At 36.4% G+C, this 23085-nt stretch overlaps 1 protein-coding gene across 1 annotated transcript in view; it reads right to left on the reverse strand.

Moving 5' to 3' along the window:
* The window catches only part of MYO3B (myosin IIIB), a 199090-nt gene extending 183768 nt beyond the window's left edge, over positions 1–15322 (reverse strand). Inside the window, 6 exon segments of the mRNA XM_026061451.1 lie at positions 5406–5482; positions 9191–9290; positions 9559–9663; positions 13148–13282; positions 14808–14991; positions 15243–15322. Coding sequence (XP_025917236.1) covers positions 5406–5482; positions 9191–9290; positions 9559–9663; positions 13148–13282; positions 14808–14991; positions 15243–15322 — 681 coding nt within the window.
* Between the last annotated feature and the right edge of the window lie 7763 nt (positions 15323–23085).

A 23085-nucleotide genomic window follows, 5' to 3' on the forward strand; every position in this document is an offset into this window, starting at 1 on the left:
AGGATTAACTGTGTTTCAATTACGTTCCTTTTAAGCCGTAAATATGTAAGCACCACTGTCATTTTCTAACGGGTATCGATAAAATATAACAGCTCACTCCACGTGGTTATAAATACCTTCAGCATCTCTCCAGTTCTTTCTGTCTGAGAGTATCTTCTTTGATTTGTGATTCTAAAAGTAGATTTGGGTCAAAGAAAAAAAATGTACTGATACTAAAATGAGCTTGTTTCAAGAGTCAAGTTTCCAACAAGACACGATAATATTATGAAACTAAAACGTGAAGTGTGAGCAAAACTCAGACTATCAGAACACACGTACAGCTGTGTGCTTTTGTGATATTTCAATTATTTGGGAAAAAGAACTAGAAAAACTGCAAACCTATTCTTACTAGCTTTTGTCCAGATCTGCACTGGAGATTGAAAACAGAAATGTTAAGATTTAGAATTAAAGATGTAAAGGCAGTTCAAGCTCAAAGGTTTCAGATCTGATTCTCCCTGCCAGCATCCAATACAATTTCAGGAAGATAGAAGCAGATTTTAGGTAACTTAATAGTTTGGCAACAGGCAGCTATAAAACCAGCACAGTATTTAAACTAGCTTGCCTTAGTTATCTTTTTTTAGATTGCCTGTATTCAGTGTTCCAGGTTCTGCATGTCTGTGTTGTCAGTGTGAGACGATACTAATTAGATTAAACAGCAACGATCGATTTTCAGTGAGTGTACTTTAAAGCTTCCCTCTTAAACTGACTTCTCCTTCCCAAGTTCTTCAGTTGCTTCAACAGAGCCTAGCTTTTCCCATGCATTTTCATTTTTCAACAACATTTTGGTTAATCCTATGCTCTGCTCAAAACAAATGCTCAAGGACAAAATTTGTCCTGCTGCTGCTATTCAAGTTTTACAGTCTTCAGAAAAAAAGAGCCTTCTAGGATGTCCCAGTCACTCAAAATTGTTAAACTGCTGCTTTTCACACTGACCAGCAAGAACGGAGCTGAACAGGAGACCTTATACCACCCTAAGTCACTGCTATCTCCTATGATCTTTTGCTATTGCAAGTACCATGTCATATAATCCTTTTCATATATTTTGGAAGTTTCATCTTAAAATATGCTGGTTTTCCTCATTATGCAGACTGTTCCCAGTCCCAGTGGTTCTAGTTTCCAGCATAGTTGTGCCCTGCTTATATCCAGTTATTCGCAGCTGTTAGCTTGAATAATCTTTGCATCCCTCTTCTCCAGGTTTTATTTTCCAAGGGTTTACCCATACTGTATTTCTAGACAGCAAACATATTCCCTATCAGATTCATTTCACAAGGTTCATTTCACTAAAACACTCCTGTAGTCTTTTCCTGCAAGGCTGGCTTTTCATCTGCCCTCTCTAGTCCCCCTCAGATTAAGTTCATCTTTCTTCCACTTGGATAACATGAGGTCTCACAATTGCCTTATGCGCTGATTGGGGCTCCCATGTTTCACAGAAAGATAACAGAAGTTCAATTAAAAAAAAAATCCTAATCTTCATGCTTTCAGTTTCCCTAAGCAATAATATTTCCTTCTTGTCCACTTATTTTAAGGTATTTTTGGCTTCTAGAGAGATTATATCCTACTTCAAAACCTTCAGGCAACAAGATTTTTGTGACTGTTTAGGGTTTTTCTAGCCTTTACTGATTTTACCACAGTCTCATCTAAAAATCGTTGTTCTTAAAGAGCTGCTACCCAGACAGGGTTTTTCAGTTTATTGCAGTCCTAAGCTTTCATCTTTCACATAAAAATTCATCTGCATATTTTAAAAATACCAGAAAAGTCTCCCCAAAAGCAAGGTAAACTGCATCTCGCATGTCAGTTGAAATATGTCATTCACATGAACACAAAGAAAGCAACTGTAATGACTTAAGCAGAAGTGTAATACAATTTGTCATTCAAAAGCCAGTTCAGCATAATGGGTAACCAAGCATCTTGCAGCTGTTCTGCAGATTAGTATATCCATGCAGCCYGAGCAGTGTGGCTCACACAGGCATATAAATGTGATATGAGTTACTATGATTATGGTACTGGCTTGGTAATTTAAAAAAATCTTCTCAAAACAGATAGTGTTTAAAAGCTACTCTTGCATTTCTTCTGATGTGCTATGCTCATAACATACCTTGGTTACAGGTGTGTTGTATTTTCAGATTTAAATTATCTCAAAGTGTCTACTCATTTCTTTGGCTTTGTACTTCGAGAAYGAATATTTTCAAGCAGGACGAGTAATAAATTTGGTATGATTACTGCCTTTGATTACAATTGTTCAAGCAAAACAGTACTGTAAAAAATACTTGTTATAAACTGAGYTTAATAAAATATTTCAGAATATACCCATTACTGTCTAAATGAGTATACTTCTTATAAAGGTTTCAGAATGTCTCCAACCAAGGTGATTTCATAAATAATGCTTACACAGGAGTTACTATGGTATCTTGTGTCTCCTTTGTGACGTAAGCCGGTTGTTATGGAGATGGTAAAATATCAACCATTCTTTGTGAGACTGTATGAGAGCAATTTTGGATCCGTTACAGCAGTTTCATTTCTCTGTTCAGCTGCAATCAGCCTTCCTTAGCAAGAGAAAGAGGAGCAGATGGGAATATAAAATATTTTAAAAGAAACAATGTTGGCATGATACTTTAAATTGTTTGCCATACAGAAGGATTTGTGTGTGTTTAACAGATGCAAACTGTAAGATCTATCCCAAATTCCTCAAAACTCAAACAAATCTAATAGCGTCATTTCTGTTGAAGGCAACTACTGTTATTTAGATTTAACAATTTACGAAAAAACAGACCCCTCCCATTTCATTCCCTAGTTTTTAATTTTATAAATTATACCTTATGAAAATATTTGTTGCTTCTTAAAGAGGAAGGGTCAAGACTAACATCTTCCACCCCAAATTTAGGGGCAGTGCATACAGGGCTTTTATTTAACAGTGTGCTAAAACTTTCTAAACTTCATGAAATGGAAAGAAAATGGTTATGTCTGGGGAGGGCGATATAAAAATATGGTCTAAGATACTTGGCTAGGTCCTCTGAAGATTATTTTTCTCCATTTTTAATCTATGCTAGCCCAAGAGTCTTAGCGTGCATGTCCCCAGTCAGTGAAAGCATTCTTATCTACAGGTTTCGCTACTTACAAACATACAGAGGCCATGCACCATCTCCCAAAGTCAAACCACTGCAACTTTGGTCTGTCCTGACTCATGCTCTCTCCTGCTGTGGCCTCCTAGCATTCATCCCATCTACCTAATTCACAGTTTCACAGTACTCAAATTGTTACAACAAAGCTTCTTCCTCTGTTTTTTTTCCCCATGTGATTTTTTATGCTCCCAGCATGCCAGCTGGGAGCTTCCGTTGGTGACAGCATGCCATAGCTAAGCAGATGTCAGCAGCCTGGCTACAGGCAAGGAGGAAGCTGGTTAAAGRCTTTAACTTTTCAATAAAAAGACTCTAAAATATAGGCTTGGAGCCACACAGAAACATGGATAGTGACCACGGACAGTAAAAACAGTTAAAACACACCAAAGATTCTAATACAAACCAAGATCGAACTAGGCAAACCAAGAACAAATACCAATTGCATGTTAACATGCAAGTCTTTTGGTTAGTGTAGAATAATAGCCAGAAACAAGCAACGAGACAGCAGAAGCAAGAAAATCAGTTACCAGTGTAATTTTGTTTTGAAATAAATCTTGCTAAAGCAAATAAACAATAATTGAAACATGGATTAATTGTGCAGCACTGACTGCTTTTTAATTCTGTGAGAATAAACTCTTGATGAAATTTTACTAGAATACACACAAGTTGCTTTTTCACCCTGCCATCTGCACTACCGCATTGATACCTGTAACTGTTCAGTGGTGGAAATTTTTTTTTAACCACAAAGGTTCAGTTTTCTGATGCTCTTTTCATCTGTTTTTATTAGCTACTGCTCTTCCTCTATAACTTTTGAAAAATCTGGGAGGAGCAGTATGTATTGCAGCAGATTGACTATACCTGAAAGCTATTGTTCTATCTTAGTAAACAATTATTTCCATTTCAATATTTACCTTCATACTATGACTGATTCCATGATATCAACATGTATATGACTACTTTGAACTATGCAATGTTGTGGCTAACCAGCACCCTTGAAAAACTTAATTTACTACAACTTTTTTTGGCCAAAATAGTTCACGAGACAGTCTGCTATTAAAGTTAAAGAATACATGGCTGAGTCAGGGTTTTGCAACGTCCTGTAGCAAGACTGGAGTATGGGAATTCCTCCTCACCCTGCTTATCTTTTCCACAGACAAACACACCAAAACATACTCCCCTGAAGTAAAATCTGCAGGACATTTTGAATGTCTGACATAACACACTAGTGGAGAAGAAGAACTAAATGTTTGTAAATACATTAAGATTTTCAAAAGACAGATGAGTCAGAAATTACTACCAGATGCCATTCTTCCCTACTATTACTATTCTCTGCATATTCTCTGCATATTTCAGTTCAGTGGACATTACATCCTCATTAATGTAACCTTTTTTTAAAATATGGGGGTTAAGTCAATACAGCAATAGATCAGGAAGTGTGTTAAAAGTTTTAGCTCCTACTAGCACACATAAGTAGCATATTAACTACCACTTCTTAATGTACCTTTCTCATGCTCAGTGAAGCCACAACAGAGTAATATCTACCATCATAACTGAACAAATGGATGAACAAAATAGATCAATTAGCCAACTGTAGGAAAACTGCATGTGTTTTCTCAGACCAGAAACCTTATCATATGTAAGGGAAATCATGAAATGTACACAGATGCTGACCTGTGATGTCATTCACACTGTGTAAGAACATCCAAGAGCAGATTTCTGTCAGAAACCTGAAGACTGGCAGGGGATCAGTCCCTGTATCTGTGGAATATCAGGAGGCTGCAGCATTGCAGATTTAGGAACCCCACCACCGCCGCTCCAGGGTCTCAGCTGTAGACCCTTATCTACTATACACCTGACAATTTTGTGAAAGGCTGCCCTTAATATGCCATATTGGAACTCTTCACCTAAGAAACGGATCTATAGAATTACACAGAGCTAAAATACAGTATTTGACTGGAAAGTCACAAAATCTTCAAGGAAACCCTCAGTTATTTACAGATTATCTATACTTCTCCGGAAACATTACAGAGAAGATAACATTGACGATTACTATTAAAGGAATCCATGCTGTATATTCTAACAGGATGTTTATCTTACTGAACAGGGGCCATAGATGTAGAGGGAAGTAAAAATACAGTCATTGGAGGGATAGAAAAGATATTTTTTTCAGACTGTGTGGAACTGGCAACAAAGTGTGCATTGCAATGAATGGAGACAACACAAATGGGATTAAGAAAAATGTTTGCCTACCTCAGGTGCCATCCAAAAGGGTGTTCCCACTGAGGTGTTTCTACGCAGCTGTGTGCTGGTGAGCTGGGCTGAAACACCTACAATAAAACAGATCCAAATTTGGCTTCAAATTCATTATGTCATCTCAGTTAGTTTATTTCAAGTGTCTAGAAAACAAACCCCACGCCTGCACAGCTGCAGAACGTCTGACCAAAGTAGATGTATCATTTGTACTGAATTATTTACTTGATTCATTTCATTTTTTACTTTAATCATAGCTTGTCCCAGGCAGATCACAGCTTGCTGTTTCCTTTCAGAATTGTTTTTTGTGAATGACTCTCAGTCTGAAGCACTTTCATTAAAATTCAAAATATTTAACTGGCAACCTAAATCACAGAGACGTGTCTTTCTGCTGTTTTGATGAATATAAACTGGAACTGTTCTAATCACGATATGACTTTAAAACTTTTGTTCCAGAAATATTGCCCAAAGTCCAGATGAAATTCATTCCCTGAACACTGCTGGCAGGAAATTTGATCACTGGAGTATTTGCAGAGGCTACAGTTCAACAAAACATTTATGCACTTGCTTAAGTCTTTCCCTACTGAGAAAAAGCACAAGCTTAAGGCACACTGAAGCTTATACTTAGAGTTAAGCACATGCTTAAAACAAAGCCTGTGCTTCAGTTCTGACTGGGGCTGAACTACTGCAGCACAGCTGAAAAAAGGAAGGAAGGAACTGGAGTGAAATCAAACAACATTAACAAATCAGACTGAACTTCCACAAAAAATCTTTTTCTGTTTTCTCGCCAAAATATAATTGAATTGTAGAGTTCAGGAGCATTCCAACTAGCTGACACAAAACCAATATTGACTTAAAAAATATTTCATGTGAACACTGTAAAAAAACCCCAAACCCTCAGTGGTCTGCTCCTATGATATTACCCATAGACAAAGAAAAATGGCTAGAAACACATATAACAGAACTGTGTTTGCTGCCAATAAATAAGAAATTGGGACTCAGTTATAATCTCTAGGTCAAATAATTAAATTGCCTGCTTCAAGATTCAATACTGTATTTATTTTTTATTTCAGTGTGACTGCAACCCTTCWGTCACTTCCAGGTCAGCACTGTGAAACAGTTAAGGGCTGGAACCTACAGCATGCCTCTGTGCATTAAGTCTGATTTCTCTTCAGCTAGCCTAATTTGTAGCTGCTATCTGTGGATGCTCCAAAACAATACAGAATACCAAACAGCTGAGAGAGCACAAGGGAATGTGAGAGAGCATGAATGAATAGTAAGTTGCAGACATTTCAGGTCAACTTACACTGTGATCAACATTTATTCAAGTATACCATGCTGCTGAGAGCAGTTGAGGGGGAAAATGTGTATTATATTGAAAAGCCAAGTTGCAAAGTCATGCAATAAAGGTAAAGAAACACCTCAATTAATGATGTCTGTGTAACGCTATCTGTGACCGAATAGCCATATGTACAGCCTTTATTTATGAAATCTTTTTTTTTTTTTTTAACCACAAGATTCTGCCTCATTCCATGGACAGAATGGATAGTGCTCAATGAATAGGTAGCTATGGAATATTTCCTTTTATCTCCATCAGTTTGAGTTCCAGTCCATTATTTACTATACTGAATCCTATACTAAATCTAGAATTCTTATTTTCCTTTCCTTCTGACATGTTTCCTTCCCTMCTTATCAAACAATAAATCTCCTTAACATTCTTGTGAAATAGGAGAGGATTATTAACCCCAGAGATTAACCTAAAAGTATCAAATGCATCCACTATTTTGGGGTACTCAATCTGAGATCTTTCAATTTTCAGGCRCTTCACATACTTCAGGTAGAGCTATAATAGTTCTCAGCTGCAGTTCAAGAATACTTAGGTCTTCTGCAAAGGAGGACAAAGACGTTTCAGACCAGATACCAGGAAAATGAGGAGTACACAGTAGCTACTTCCAAAAAGTTTGATACAAGTGACTTGCCAACATCAGCTGTGGCAGAAGCAAGAACAGACTCTAATTTGATATCATTCAATTGAGACCTTTCTCTTCCTGAACTCCTTGCATCTTTCACTATACATCCTCCAATTTCTGCAACAAATGAGACAAACAGTTCTATAGACAACAGTTTCATCTGTGACTCAGTCCTAATTCATTCCCAGAGTCCCCTCTGTGACTAAGGCAGTGGGCTGCAGGGAAAAAGAGCAGCTTAATGAAAGCATGCAGCATGATGCTTCTTCAGATGGCAGCACACAGACATGTGGGCATCCTGACATTTCCTGACTGTTAAGCAGTTAGCTCATGTCTTTTTTTTTGAGGTAGTCATATTTGTTATAATTTTCTAGAGTTGTTATTGTTTTAGCTTAAAAACAGAAAAAAAACCCTAAATATGGAACCAGAAACCTCCACTGATATCCTCCCACAGGACACCAGGAGGCTGAAATTCTCAGATTCCTAGAATGTGCCACTTSGATTTGCTGCACAGACATGTGCCCTTGAAAACAACAGCTCCAAATCTGAGCTTCAGCTGCAGATAATGCCTTTGATATGCCTGACGAGAATTTTTTTTTTGCTTTGGAGAGAAAAACCAACCTTTCCCAGAAGAGAGTAGTTATGAATAAAGATCATACTGGTAAAACTTCCCCAAATGAAAAGTGATTTTTTTCCCCCTACTAGCCCAGAGACTCGCTGCAAGTTTCGCTTGAGGCCACATCCTTCTCTCAGCACTATTTTAATTGTTACCTCTACCATTCAACATAATGAATTTCTGTTCCTAGAAGGTACTAGACACACCTGCTTCCTAACTTATTTTATAATCTTCAGCAGATTTTTTTTTGTTAAATTTATAATACTGTGACATCATCAGTATTAAATTTGTTTTGCACTGCATGCATTTCATGTTTTTGGAATTTTTTGTAATATTACTATATGCAGGATTTCTGGCATGCAATTTTATGCTATTCTCATTTTGTAAATGTTTTTCTTTACCTTCATGCACTGTTAAGCAAACAACTGTTATTCACACAATACCATTTTCAGTGATGCACTATATGGTTTCACTAATAAATCATACACTACTAATCTTTTTTCCTGTTACTGTTAATAAAATTATTCATTCCACTACATAGTCTTCTGAGGGACTACAGCATCTCCTTATTTCTCCAAGCATATATTTAGAGGAAAAATGTTGATCTGAATTCAATTCCATTGCCAAGTCCCTTTCTATCTATCTTTCTATCTATCTTTCCATCTATCTATCTCTTCTGTTTCTTACTGATGTTTCCAAAGTAGCCATGTCCATATCTAACAGCAATAATCACAAATTAAATGGATGTTGGTTTTGGACCCAGGGGACCATTTTGCCTTCTGCTCAGAGGGAATAAATGTGCTCCAGGCTAGTAAAAGTCATTTGACAGAGAAGAATGATTCCTTTTCATATGCAAAAGATGGAATATTTAAATTCAAATTAGAAGGACAACTGCCCTGAAACTGACATTCCTTATGAAATGCAAAAGAGCTTTGTAAATAAAATGGCACCTCTGGAACTATTTTTAAGTCATTAAATTATTATACTCAAGCTTTTAAGTTAAAAGTCTATAACTGATTTTTGGTTAGAATTTTTACTCTTGCTGTATCAGGTTCCTTTTCCATTTCTCCTCCTACATTAATCTTGAGTATCCTCCTGGAAAAGTCTCTTCACTATGGCATTCTGCCTTCCCAGTGGAAAGTAAACAGATGCCTTCGGCTACACTGCATATATCAGGAAAACAAATAGGAAGTAGTCATTACCAAAGTCAACGAGCTTGACTCCACCTTCTGTTGTCAGGAGAATGTTGCTCCCTTTGACATCACGATGAATGATCCGGTTATTGTGTAAATGCTGAAGGCCCTATATGCCAGCAGTAACAAAAAATAAGTTTACTCCCTTATTTAAAAACAATTACCCTACTATTAGGGAATGTAATGAAGACAATCTGCACATACTCTATAGAAACATCTGTCCACTGGATTACATGCTTGATACAACCCCTGCTGCTATAATAGCCCACATAATATTGTCAACATTACCATACTTTATAAAAGGAAAATGTACAGTATGTCCGAGATGAGTAAATTGCTCCCTCTGCTGTCATTACAAGCCCAGTGAACATCCTTACCAGGAGAGCACCATATAAGATGTATGAGATTACAGCTTCATCCAACYGTCGGCCACACTTCAGCAGGCCTTTGACAAGCTCTGTGACAGAACCTCCATTGCACAGCTGTGAAGGGGGGTGGCACGAGGGGGAAAGAAGCAAGACAAGATCTCAGTTACTCAACATGCTTGTCCAGGCTGTGAACGCGTACTATGCAAAGCTGCACTACAACACAAGTCTGGGAACAGCTAGACTTTTACCTGCAATTATTTATGTTGTCCTCCCTGTCATAAAATGCATTTGATTAGCAATGTTGAAAATAAATCACAGTGATTTGAGTGTGGGGAGGAAAGCTGAAACTGAAGATTATAAAATGTAACTTATAAAATGTAACTAAAAATCAAAATATTTTAACAACAGGACTGCATCTTGTTGCTAAAAGAGGATTTGCAAGTTCAATTTAACTTATTTGAGTATTTTCACAATAATATGTGCACTGTCTTTTTGAGAAACTGCTTTTGTGCAAAGAAAAGGTCAGAAAGACAAGACTGATGCTCTTGATAACTGGGAGGCAACAAATTACAGTCATTTCAAACTTTCACTCTATCAATGCTCCTGCTGGCAGGCAATATAAAAGAGACAGAAGCCATATCTCTATACTCAGACTTGATGGCATGTGCTGCCAACAACTAAGATGAAACATTCTGATCCAGAAAAGCAGTTTCTTGCAAGCATTTTCCATTAATGGGCTGCCATACTTCAAAGGAGGAGAAGAAGAAAAAGTAGAATTAAAATCTTTGTATATAGTTTTCACCCACATCTTTAGTTTACTGTCTATGCCTTTCTATTAGCAATTCCTTTTTTCTTCCCATTCTCTCCCTGTCCTTTTCTTACTTTAATATTTACAATTGTTTGACAGCAAAATGATGCAAAAATTAACTGCTTTTCTTTCATTGAATTTTATCTTCTAGACCTGTTTCTGTAGCATGCTCCCTTACCAACTTTTCTGCCATACAGAAATCACATGCACTTCAGCATGAGTTCATTTTACATTGTCAGTATTAAGCATAAAGTTCTATAGCATAAATCAGGAGAACAGAATAAAACCAAAAGCTCTGCAAATGATTTGAGTTTTGCATTTCACAGATAAACTTTACCAATTACCTGTCAGTTCCAACACTGCAATTTCTGTGATACATGGATATTTTCTCTCATTCATTACTAACTATCCTTGCATCAAAAATTTTTACTAGACTAAAAGTTTTAGTTCATGGAAAGGACCAGATCACATGATACACAAGAAATCCTTTATGCAAATAAGTTCCTAAAGCAAAATTTCATCAATGATAGCATTGGTGATTCCTGCAGAAATTTGACTTTCCTTTTAATTCTTTCGTAGGGACTTTTTTTAAATCTAAATGCATGGGAGCATTCAGACCGGTACTGAGCACAAAATATACTTATATGAAAACTTCATCTTCTGCTGAGAGAAAGTGCATGTATTTCTCTCCATGCTTAGCCATTTGCTGAAGAATCATTAAGTCAAGGATTTTTGTTTGTTGCTTTCATCGCACTAATTGTGTTCTATTGCGACAGGTTGTACTAATCTTATTTCCATTATTTCCCTCCCCACAGAATTTATAAAAAGTAGGCCATCACTTCAAAAATGACTGGTTGTGACTGAAAATGATACAGACAGTGGTTTGGTAGCATATGTGAAATGAATTACTGTATCTGACAATAAATAAATCCCACAAACACCACTACTGCAGCTGGCAGTGATACTGTTGTCAACAGTCAGCAAAGATTTGGGATAAAAATGAACTGACAGATTTCATTAACGCTTTGTGTCTCTTGGTAATACTTAATAAAGTAATGCATATTTAGATGGAAAAGTAGTGAAGCCTGCTTTACAGTAGTTTGTGCTATACCTGAGAAATACAAATGCTTATCTCTAAAATTCTCTATGTATTAAATTGCACCACCATAAAAATATTTTAAGTGTCTACTTCTGCCACTCTTCCTCACCTCAGGCATTACCTAAGTAAGGTCCTGTTTGTAGTGAGTAAACATGGCAGAATTGTGCCTTAAGGAAAAAAAMCCCACACATTTAATTCAAGATTTTAGAAGTTGCCTATCAAATGAATATATTTCATCAAAGTCTCAGGGATCAAAGTAACTGACTGCTTTGTATATTCCCTTTTACTGAAAAAAATCATTAATTTATAATGTAAAAAGTAACTGCTATATATACATAAATTTGCACTTAAATTCCAAGACATGAAACTGTTGACCTTTCCTGGTAAATTCATCCTTATAAGGAAAACATAAATTTTTAATGTCAACTTCCTTCAAATTTTGGATAATATGCACCAAAAAACACCCGACATCAACATACTGAGTTAACTGATAAGGTCTGTACAAAGATCTAACTCCCTCAAATTGTACATTCATCAATTTTGTTGCATAGCATACTGCACAATTTTGCTGTACAGAATTATGTTATACAGAATAGCATGTGTGATTTATCTGTCCAGCGTGTTACATTTGCAATAAAAAACAAAATACATGGGAAATCAAGCACATAAGTCAATACAAAGCCAGAAAATAGGCATGCAGTAAAAAATAAATAAATAAATAAACAAACAAAAAMCCTAAAGCTCCTTTTTTAATAATTACTGAAATTTAGTATAAGACACACATCTAAATATTTTCCTTCAAACAACATAGTTCTGCAGTGCATAGAAGTCAGATGTATTGTCGGAATTCCATGACTTAAAGTGGAAAAGGAAATGGAAATTCCCTATTCTGATTCCAGTCACTATTCAAGAACAGGGACTGAAACTTCTAAAATGATCAGTAATTAAAAAGTGAATGCTAGCTTTTATTGGTGTAGATATAACAAAAAGAAATGTTTGAATGGTCTGCTACTGCTCATAACTCTTTGCAGAGCTTTCTATCAATTAAGCCTAGAAAACATCCAGAAGAAATCCTCATCTTGCAGCAATCTTTGGAAGCCAATTAACTGGCAAAAAGACAACCAAAATTACACTTCTCACTGCAAGAATTTTGAATGCCATTAAACAAGAAGAGTTATTAGAATGCATTTCTGTTGCTAGGTTTTCAACAACAATCTGCTTCAAGTTTCAAATTACCATAAAACATTTTCCTGTTACATTTTCTCTGTTCACTTTTGCAACATGCAGCATGTTTGGTAACTGTCCTCTATGTCACACTTCATAATCTCTTGGATTCCCAAAAGATTGGGTGCTTGACCTCTTCAAAATTTTAGAGAAATGTTTTACTTATATGTTCTCTAATATGAAAAATCAAGCTGCTTTCAGACAGACCATTCTTATCAAAAGGTTTCATTGTTTTTGGAGGCAAAAAGTAGTAACTTGAATAGAAATAAAATGCAAGAACATTTCCTGTTAAACAAGCTTCAAGCATGTACGTAATTTTCAGCAGCGGACTGTCACATATCACCTATCACCAGTCCTTTGATTAATGTCCCCAATCAGAGAATCATGAAAGTCTGTGACTCTTCTGGCACTACAGAGACCCACCTACATTTCCTAGTTAAGGTGTAATATTACCAAAATGTTTTTACCTCGAGTACTAGCCAGAGCTGTCCTCCCACATACTGATCTGCTTTGTAAAACATCCCATAAAATTTAACAACATTAGGATGATTGGGAAGAAACTGCAAAATATTATATTCTGCTTCAATTTCTTCATCTACATCCTAAATAGAAAACACAGACATACAGAATATATAAACACAGCAAGTCTGTATAAACCAAGAACAAACTCTCATGGATAACAAGAACAACGTTTGAATTGTTTAAAATCCTTTTATTTTAATGCAGCTGAAAGTACTCAGTTGTTATTATAAATTTAATCCAAACCAAATCACGCCACTTTTGTTTTTCTGCATACAGAAATGTGAACTGTATGTAAACTAAGCAGTTCGTCTTCAAGGCTACYTCTAACGCATAATATATGTCATCAGAAAAAGTAAAAGTTATGCTTAATTTTGCTCAGTTCTCTAAATAASGGATTTACACATGTATTATTTTCTAAGCTGTTTTTTAAACATGCATATATTTTAATGTGTGAGCTAAAGGTAAATATATGAACTTGTGTTTCAGTCTTCATGCTAAGGTCATGAGGGGGGACTAATTAGAGAACAATTTCAGAAAACCTTAAAGAGGACATCAGTAAAAATAAAAACATCCTTAAGAGGATGYCTTGTAAACCCATCAAGAAAAACATATACCAGAAACCATTAAACAGAGGCACATCAAAATCCATAAAATTAGCATACATTACTAAATATTTGTCAGTGATGCACTTCTGTGTCAATTACAGAATATTGACTGATATCATCAACATACAGCCCAAAATGCAGCAAAGTACTTAAGCCCTAAATCTTTCCTCATTTCTGCACAGACTGTCAGAAAATTTAAGCACCTACAAAAAATGAGAATATGTATAATACTTTGCTAAAAAGGAAATCTTACTGTTTAGTACCTTCTTTGAATTTATACAAGAGAAGAACAAGATGAATTTCTGTAGATGACAGAATAGCAACTTTTAATATTTTAGCCCAACTACTGTGATCAGACTCCAGTTTGATCCAACCTGTACAGCTGTCAATTAAATCTTCCACTGAAAACTAGAGTCTTGATTCTCAGGGAAGTTAGACATTAAATCCTACTAAAACTGGAGCTGGCACACAACTACCTCAGAGAATTTGGGCCTCTACTCTTCTTCTATTTTTACTTTAACTATTGCTCAGCAGTACTGTCCACTTCTAAAAGGTTACTACACAGTATTCTGAAGTTCACAGTACTTCTGTGATAGCAAAAGCCATTCTTTTATGGAGTACGTACATTAAAATAAGAACATTTAAGATCAATAGCATCTAGTATTTTCATTGCTCTAGTAGGCCCCAAGAGGAATGCCTCTGTGCCCTCTGATCACATGCATGCTCCAAGCACAGATATCTAATATTTGTACCAGAAGAATTATATAGAGCTACAAATGAAAATAGGCAAATCCTGTCTTCAGATAACATACAAGACAATGAAACTGTCAGCTGCACCTTTCCAGTGCCAAACCCAATACCAGAAACAGAGTACCAAATCCTGTTTACTTCCACCAATACATTCTGTGAAGTTGTTCCATCAATTGTTTGATCTGCATTTCAAATCTGTTTGAGAACTCTTAAATTAACAATGAAGTTAAAGTTAAATATTTTTACTTACGCTGATAGGATCCAGAATCTTTACTGCTGCCAGACTGCCATCTTTCTTATTGGCAACCTTATAGACTTTACCGTAAGTGCCTTTTCCAATAGTCTCTATAATCTCCCAGGTATCTGAGGGATCATCTAATGATTCTAGTCCAATCATATTGGAATTATATTGAAATAATCCATATAACGGCTTCCTGGAAAACAAAGCAAACACACATGCAGTGGAAATCCCTAAATAACTCTCTACTAAAGAGGGAGTTCTGCAACAAAAAAATCAGGTATTTTCCCAACTTGAGAAGACTTACAGGCAGAATGACAAATGGAAAATGGACAGAAAGATAAGATCACTAAGTGAAGGAGGGAAAAGAAATCATTGGGGACTGTTTATGTTATTAATTTGCTTTGCGGCATGTATTAACTAGTTTCTTCAAATATTGTCCCATACACTGCACCATTCTGAATCCACTTCAACAAGTTGTGACAAAATCTTGTCTCTCCCTCTACAGCACACTCTTTAATGGGCATATTTATTGTACACAGCTCATGAAATCAGTCCCTATTTCTTGTGCATTAAAAAGATGCATAAAATGCATCTAAGATATTTTGTCTAACATCCTGCAGATAATTTCCAGCTGTTTTTTCAGGAGACATAACGCCTCATCTTATGTGATGTATCTACAACAGGGCTATGTACAACTAGTTTATTTAAAGTTAAGACTGTGCTAGCTGATACCATAATACACAGAACGACTTGATAATAGGCAGTAGATGTCACTGGGGTAGCATACATCACTGGAGATGTTGCTCAACAAGTCCAGTAGTCTCTATCTCCATATTTCAGTTGAAGTCAGTGTGTTACGGTCAGCTACACTGGCTGAGTGCACCTCCACCTTCAGGAGGTCTCCCAACCAAATGAGTAGTTTCCTCARACATCTGAGAGTGATGTATGGATCACTGCAGCCTACAAAGAGGGCTCCTTGCCATCCTTGGAACTACACAGATGGCAAGTTCTGGTGATTATGAGCATGACAATACTTTTTTTAGAATTTCACAGTCCTATGGWATCACAAATCCTATACCTACAAGTAGTTAGAATTCAGTTCTTGTCTCTAAACTGGAAATAGAGAAAGGGAAAACAAAGTTTAAGAAGAGATTAACTTAACCTTCTTAAACAACTCCTCATTAGGGAAGCTTACATGTTTATGGTTTCTCTAAGAAAGAACCCTGTTTGGCCAGTTGGTGGCCATCTGTAGGTAGACCACTTCAGCTATCTTTACACTCAACTAGAAGATGTGAATTCTGAGATCCACGAACAAACTGACGGAGAAGAATAAAAAAGTGATCTTGCAAAAGTAACTGAAGAGAGCACCATGGCTGACTACAAAAGCTCTTTGTTTCTGGAGATGAGTCAACTAGTGCCTCATTCCAAACAACCTCAAACATAAACCTGAGTTTTAAGGTTTGAGTCATTTCCTAATAAGCATGCCTGAGATCTGCACACCTGCTTGGAATAATAATTATACTAATTTTAAAAAAGCTACTGTCTTATTTACCTCTACACCATTTCCAGCATCAGTGACAACTACCTGGCATGAAAACTGGAGCTGAAAAGAAATATGGGCCTAACTGGGGAAACAGATCAAGTAATAAGGAGTGAAGAAGCAGCTCTTAATTCTACCTAAAGAAATAACTTTATTTTCTGTTCACGAYAGAGAAGAAAATAACATGCTTGTAAATTCATATAGAGTGAAGATCCATATAGCAATATTCAGAATGAAATTATGTTTATAAACTTATTTGCATGTTATGTTCTTTTCCAGATAAGAGAACTTTTTAAAATTCCTTTAGATCATATGGAAAAATGTTTACATGTTGTTAAAATAATTTACCACATAGAGGTCACAAAACATGGCTTGTTACCAAAGTCAGGTTAGTAGAAGTATAATCTTTCTAAAACAATGGTAGGCACATAGGGTACATTTAGAAGAAAACTCTTATTTCCTTCCTTGGATAAAACTGTATTTGCACCAAAGATGGAGCCAAATAATATATCAAATTGCTTGGGTCTCTTGCTTTACTCAAAAAAGCAAAGAAAAGAGGGGGATGGAAGGAGGAAGGAGAAAAAGCTAGAGTCAATTCCATTTATCTATTGTGGGTCAATAATTTAAGTTAATAGGATAGTTTCTCACTATTTGTAGTACTTGTACTGTCCAGTACAGCATGCTGTGAATAAAGAACAGAATTCTGAACACATACAGTCAACACCTAGATAGAGAAGCAGCTCAGGTGAAAACATTTCTCTGAAATCAGTGAACAGAGCGTACCACAAGCTATGCGAGACAGCAGCCACAGAGATGTAGTTCCTGACAAGCCAACATTAAGAACAGGGTTTGCTTTTCTTTTTTCTGGATATGAGGGCAAACATTAATAGGAACAGTTGCATCTGAGGTTAAAAAAGCAAACAAAACCCAGACACCTATTTTGAACATAGTGCGATGTGCAATTTTAAAGCTTTAGAAGAAACGGTACAGATGTTCATGTGCAAAAATAAACAGAAAAAAACACTCCAGACTGCAAACTTTCAATGCAATCTTACCAAAAAAGGGCTGATATTTCACTGTCACTATAACAACTAGCCTACCACACAGAATGTCCAGAAAATGATGCATGGCACTCTTTGCACCAATGTAACATTTATTATGATGCCTCCCCCTGGAGCAGCCATTTTGGATAAATGTGTTTTTCCTTAAAAACAAAAAATCCAGCACCATTTCCTGCTTCTGTTTTGATTTAAAAAAAAATCATAAAATGATATCGCCAAATTCTCTAAATACATTACAAGTCCTTATACCGGGAGATAATGTTGACAAAAAAAAATCTAAAGCAAAATTATTACAGATGGAATCCTGATGGGGGACAGCGAATACAAATTTTAATAAATGATCACTTCTACACACKGTGATAACAAGTTAGCATTTAGAGGTGGCATGTCTATGCATGACATGGAATCAGAATTTCCCAAACACATATCACAAATCTCTTCTGCCTAAACTGAAATAACCTCTTCTTGAACTAAAACAATACATATCCAAATGCTCTTCATCCGCCCTCAGTATAAAGTGCCCATTGCACACAATATAGTACCCATTATAACATTCCTATGAAAGATGTGAATGTTTCACAGTCCAAAAAGCAAAGGAGCAATATCAGAAATTATCAACATTGCAAACTCTGGATTTTTTTCAAAAACACAAACTACAACTTCAGCTTTTCCTTTAATGATTAAGGCGAATTTGTGCTTATCTTTTTCTATTTCCTGATGTACTGAGCTTTAGAAAATAAAGTGCCCTAAACTAAGGACTACCATTTACTATTTATTTATACTGTGAAAAGTTACATATGAATGCAAATATTTTTACAACAACCGCATTCCCAGAATATCCTAACACTAAAATGCTAAAGTTGAAATATTTCTTTAGGGAGAACTTTCTCCCTTCACTCCCCTCATGTCATGCCTCATCTCTTCTGGGCTTTGAAATGATATACAAAGTGCGGCTTCTAGCTGTGAAAAACTTTGCAGAACTCCAACTGCCCTCCCCAGAGGAAGCCTCAACCTATTAGAGACCTACTGATTACAAGAATTTCATGAGTTCTGCCACCAGCTGGTGAAAACTTCTCAGTGGTTAAGTGTTCCAAACAGGCAAGTAAAATAGCCCACACCAGATGCTGAAAAATTACACTTTGGCAATTAGCTCTACTGGATGGGGAACATCTTACACAAAGCTATTTGTGACTGCATGCACTTAGGCTATTTGAGGAATGACKAGATGCTATCAACAAGCCCATAGCACTGTATTGAAGCCTATTCAGCATACTATAGAAGAGACAAAATGCAAAGCAAAAGTAAAGACAACTTGATGGGGTCTGGTCAAGCTGCTCCCAGGCTAAAGGGGGCAAATTTATGATTTTTTTTAAAGGATAGATAATATTCTAACTTTAAAGTAAATCCTGTAAAAGTCGACCAACCAAAACAAAGAGGGTAAGACAAAAAGCTATTAACACGCTTCAGCCATTGACACGGTTCTGTTTATCCACAGACATCAAAAAAGACATTCTCCATCAAGAAAGTAAATTTCACGGGTTTCTTGGTAACACCATCTGGATTTTCCTATTTTGAGACCCTTTAACAGTCAGAACAAATTAAGTCAGACCAGGCACAAAAGACTAAAATTTCAGAGGATACTCCAGCATATATGCAAATAACTTTCACCTGCATTTAAAGAAATATTTCTCCATAAGATTGACATGAGAATCAATAACTGTATTATCACCCCTTAACAGCATCCATAAGACAAAAAGACTACAAAGATTGTCTGATTAAAAAAGATAACGTAAAACAAAAATGGGTTATGGACACTCCACAAGTCCTTATTCCCTTAACAATCTTCCAAATTGTATTCAATAGCTATAAACAGCCCCCAAAACAGCTATCTGGAATAATATGTGGYGTTATGAAAGATCTACTGTGATCCTTCCCTGCTGTAGCACTCAGATTCACAAAGTTCATACTACACTGAAAAATTAAAAAAAAAAAAAAGCTAAACAGAATAACCGCATGCAGATTTTATATCATTGTCACGACTTCTGGAATAGAGTTAACATCTTTTTCTGTCATGTTTATTATTTCACAGCTATCTATCTCAGAAATGATAGGGACAAGAGGGACTCATAAGAAAGAAAAACTGTGCCAGAAACAGCTTTAGAATTACTGTTCTATTTTCAGTACTGCCCTACTGAACTTTCATACCATAATGACTTGCCTACTGTTTTCCAACAGGCATCCTTTTTCTAGTTCACTGTAAAATGAGGTATCTGTAGAGGTAAGAGCCTCATTCCAGCCTGCTGCTTTATAACAGCCATGGTATACAGTACTAGATATTTTTGAATTCTAATTTTATCTGGTAGAGACATAACAGCAATTCCATTCAACAGCAGTGAAACAAAATTGAACATACTGTTTCTATATTAACAATTCTTGCACAGTGCTAATTTCTGCAGTGCTCTGTTTGTCTTACCACCTTTTGTCCCTCTTGTGAAACAGCTGGCTCATACTTTTCTGGTATCTACATAAACTGTAGAAGAACCAGAATGTCATATTCAACATGAAGGTATTCTGTATTTGTAGGGAGCTCAATATTGTTTTCGTACTAAATGAATGACCTATAGGGAGAGGACTTCAGAAGGCAAAGTTGACATTATCAGCCATGACCACCTCTATTCTGCTGGCTTCTGATGGTCTCAACCAGCCAGCTACCTCAGAAGCAATTGTTAGAGGAATTAATGAACCACTGAAAGGCACAAAAAAATCAATAGTCAGAAGAGCTTCCTCTGCTAATCTGACTCCTCCTGCTGTTTCTCACTGGCTAGGTTTAAACAAAGAAGATGTCAATATCTTGAAGCGAAGCATACAAAAGAAAATATCAGCACACCAACCTACAACTGCTCTCATTTGGTCTCAGAAAGAGAGACTGCAAATGTGATGTATACAGTTCTCTRGGGGATGAAGGTCAGACAGGGAAGGAGATGAAGGAGAGGGATAAAAGCATGCTCAAAAGCTGTTACTGATGCTATACATTTTGTGAACAAAAAGCCCCATACTTTTAACTTATCACATTGTTTCACTAGGCCAACCTACGGGGAAAAAACAGAACAATCAGCAACACAACTGCTGTTATTTATGGATGAAAAGTAGATCCTTGAAAACATTCTTGCTAAATTCAGTTCACAGGAGAAATATCTCCTGAATACAGAAACCATTAAACAGACTTTGGGGTTGTCCAATACGGGGGAGGAGGGGAGAAAAGAAATTGTGAAAAATGTTCTCCCTTCCCATACTCCACCATAAACTTTTTGAACTTCTTATGAATTGTGTTCACATACATTTTCTCTCTCTACACACAGTCCTCTAAGTTCAGGAATATCTTTGTCACTTCCTCTCGCTCTGCATCATTTTTATGTGTGGACTGGATAATCTAACCATTTAGACTTGTAAAATCAGCCACAGGGCCAGGTTAGAGAGAGATAACCAGTGGCAATAGATTGTTTTCAGAATGTAGTTTGGAGGAAGGTGTCATGAATGTTTGCTTTCTTCTCTCGTCTTTGCTGACCTTGTTTCTATGCTTCCCAGTCATCGCAGCATGAAACATTAACCCCATTCCTGGGATTAACAGTAATAAACTGTCCACAAAACAGCAAGTGACATCATGGCAAAGAAATCCAAATGTCACCTACTTCGTTCAGTTATGCTGGTCCAGAAATAAAGGGAGAAAACAATTTGGTTAATTCCTAGCTGTTATCTCTTTCTATTTCAGGGTCCTTGTAGCACAATATACCCCCAAATCCTCCMTAATGGATATTTTGTGCCATTAGAAAAAAAGTCTGAATTCATGATGCAAACATGGATGTGTGTAAATGGGCATTTACTATCCAACTTGTAAAGACRTGTGGCAGCCCACTACATCAATAGAATAAATCTGACATTTCAGTAACATCTGCAATAGCATAGTAACAGCTATTCCCATTGTGCCTTGTTCTGTGACAAATAGAGACTAAATACAAATTTTAAAATCCCACCTGCTGAAATGCAGGTCATTCCCTAAATAATACAGAAAAATATTCCCCTCTGCATTTATGATTCTGGAAATGTTACACTAACAAAAATACTTTTCAGGTCTGCACATTAGTATCTGAATATCTGGTTTTACTACCTGCAAAACATAATTTTATAAAGCATTGTTTGTTAATGCTTGCTTAGGTTTTCCAAGTGAAGCTCTAGTGATCTTTTTTCTTCCTCTCCTCATAGTATAACTATACTTAAGACTCTTTTATTTCAGTCTCTTTTCCTACAGACAAGAAGTTCTGGACTAAACTCATTTTGGTTCAAGGATGTTCCTTAAATCATTTCTTTCTGACATTTTGAACAATTCCTTTCCCTGCAGACTTTATCTACAAATAAAGATGAAACGTACAACATAATTATGGTGGCTCTTAGATTTTTCAGCACTTTAGTCAGATGGTAGAAGTTTCACATCCCCACTCCTAAATCAGTTCTGAAACACAAGCACTTATAAAAATACAATATTAATCCAAATTATTGGATCAAATACATGAGTCTAAACCAGAAAACTCTCCATGAATATCCTATAAAGTGCATGGTAAGAAAGATGTATGTGCCTTGCCCAGACAATCCAGCAGCAGGTTTTCATTACATTCATTGCATCAGAATCTGTTGCATTATCAATTTTAATAAGTAATTCTTACTGTACCATATTTATGAATCAAACATTAATCTTTGCCCAATAATGATTGCGCTCATTACCGTATTGTTCATTCCCCTGACCAGCTTCTCCATAAATCTTATCCTTTTCCTACTGGGAGCATATTTTCAGTCTTTTCTGGAGCCCTGTGTCTGATCAGGAGGCACTGCAGACTGTTAGAGGGACACGAAGAGCTTATTTTACTCTAGAACTACCTATCATCTCACCTTCCTACTCCCAACCACCCCAATGCGCTTGATAAAACCTTCATCTTCCAGGGGCTCCATGTTACACTATCGGCATCTTGGGTATCCTTGGTATTTTCTAGGGCRCTTACAGTATTCTTCAATACTGTAAGCGCCTTAGAAAATCAAGTTTCTGTTGCTTCCCAGGAATTCACTCCAAGGTTGCTTCTCTCTTACCCACGGCCTCATGTGATCGGCTGTCTGTAACAGTCATACCAGTTTGCTTCACCCCAGGCCTTCTCTTGTTGAATGGGGCTGGCAAACAATGTAGTATTAGCCCTAAAGAGWGCTGCTTCACACGCAGAGTGAGGCCTTGTAATTCATGTTTAATTAAATGTTTCTTCTTCTCAATCTACTGCATAATCAAGGATAGAGCAGGCAATCACTGGGATTTTGTAGAGTAGGAAGGTCTTAAAGATCAGGCTGAACTCAAGCCAACTCCATTTTTTTCATAAAAAAGATCATTAGCACTTCAGAAGATTTCTTGGGGCTTTGATTCTTCTATTTAATCTTCACTCATGTCAATGGTACTATATTATGAATCAAATTTCTTTCTGTTAAAATCATTCTGTTCCACTCATTTTCATAGGATTACATAGATTTAACATGCTATATTCTAGTCTATCATAACTGAACTTCTCCAATTGAATATGCACAAAAGCTGAGATGTAGCTGGAGTGAAAAGATAATTCAGAAAGCTAAGAAAGTTACAAAACAACTTTTTTCA

Source organism: Apteryx rowi, unplaced genomic scaffold (genome assembly GCF_003343035.1).
Source record: "Apteryx rowi isolate R43461 unplaced genomic scaffold, aptRow1 scaffold_180, whole genome shotgun sequence".
NCBI lineage: Eukaryota > Metazoa > Chordata > Aves > Apterygiformes > Apterygidae > Apteryx > Apteryx rowi.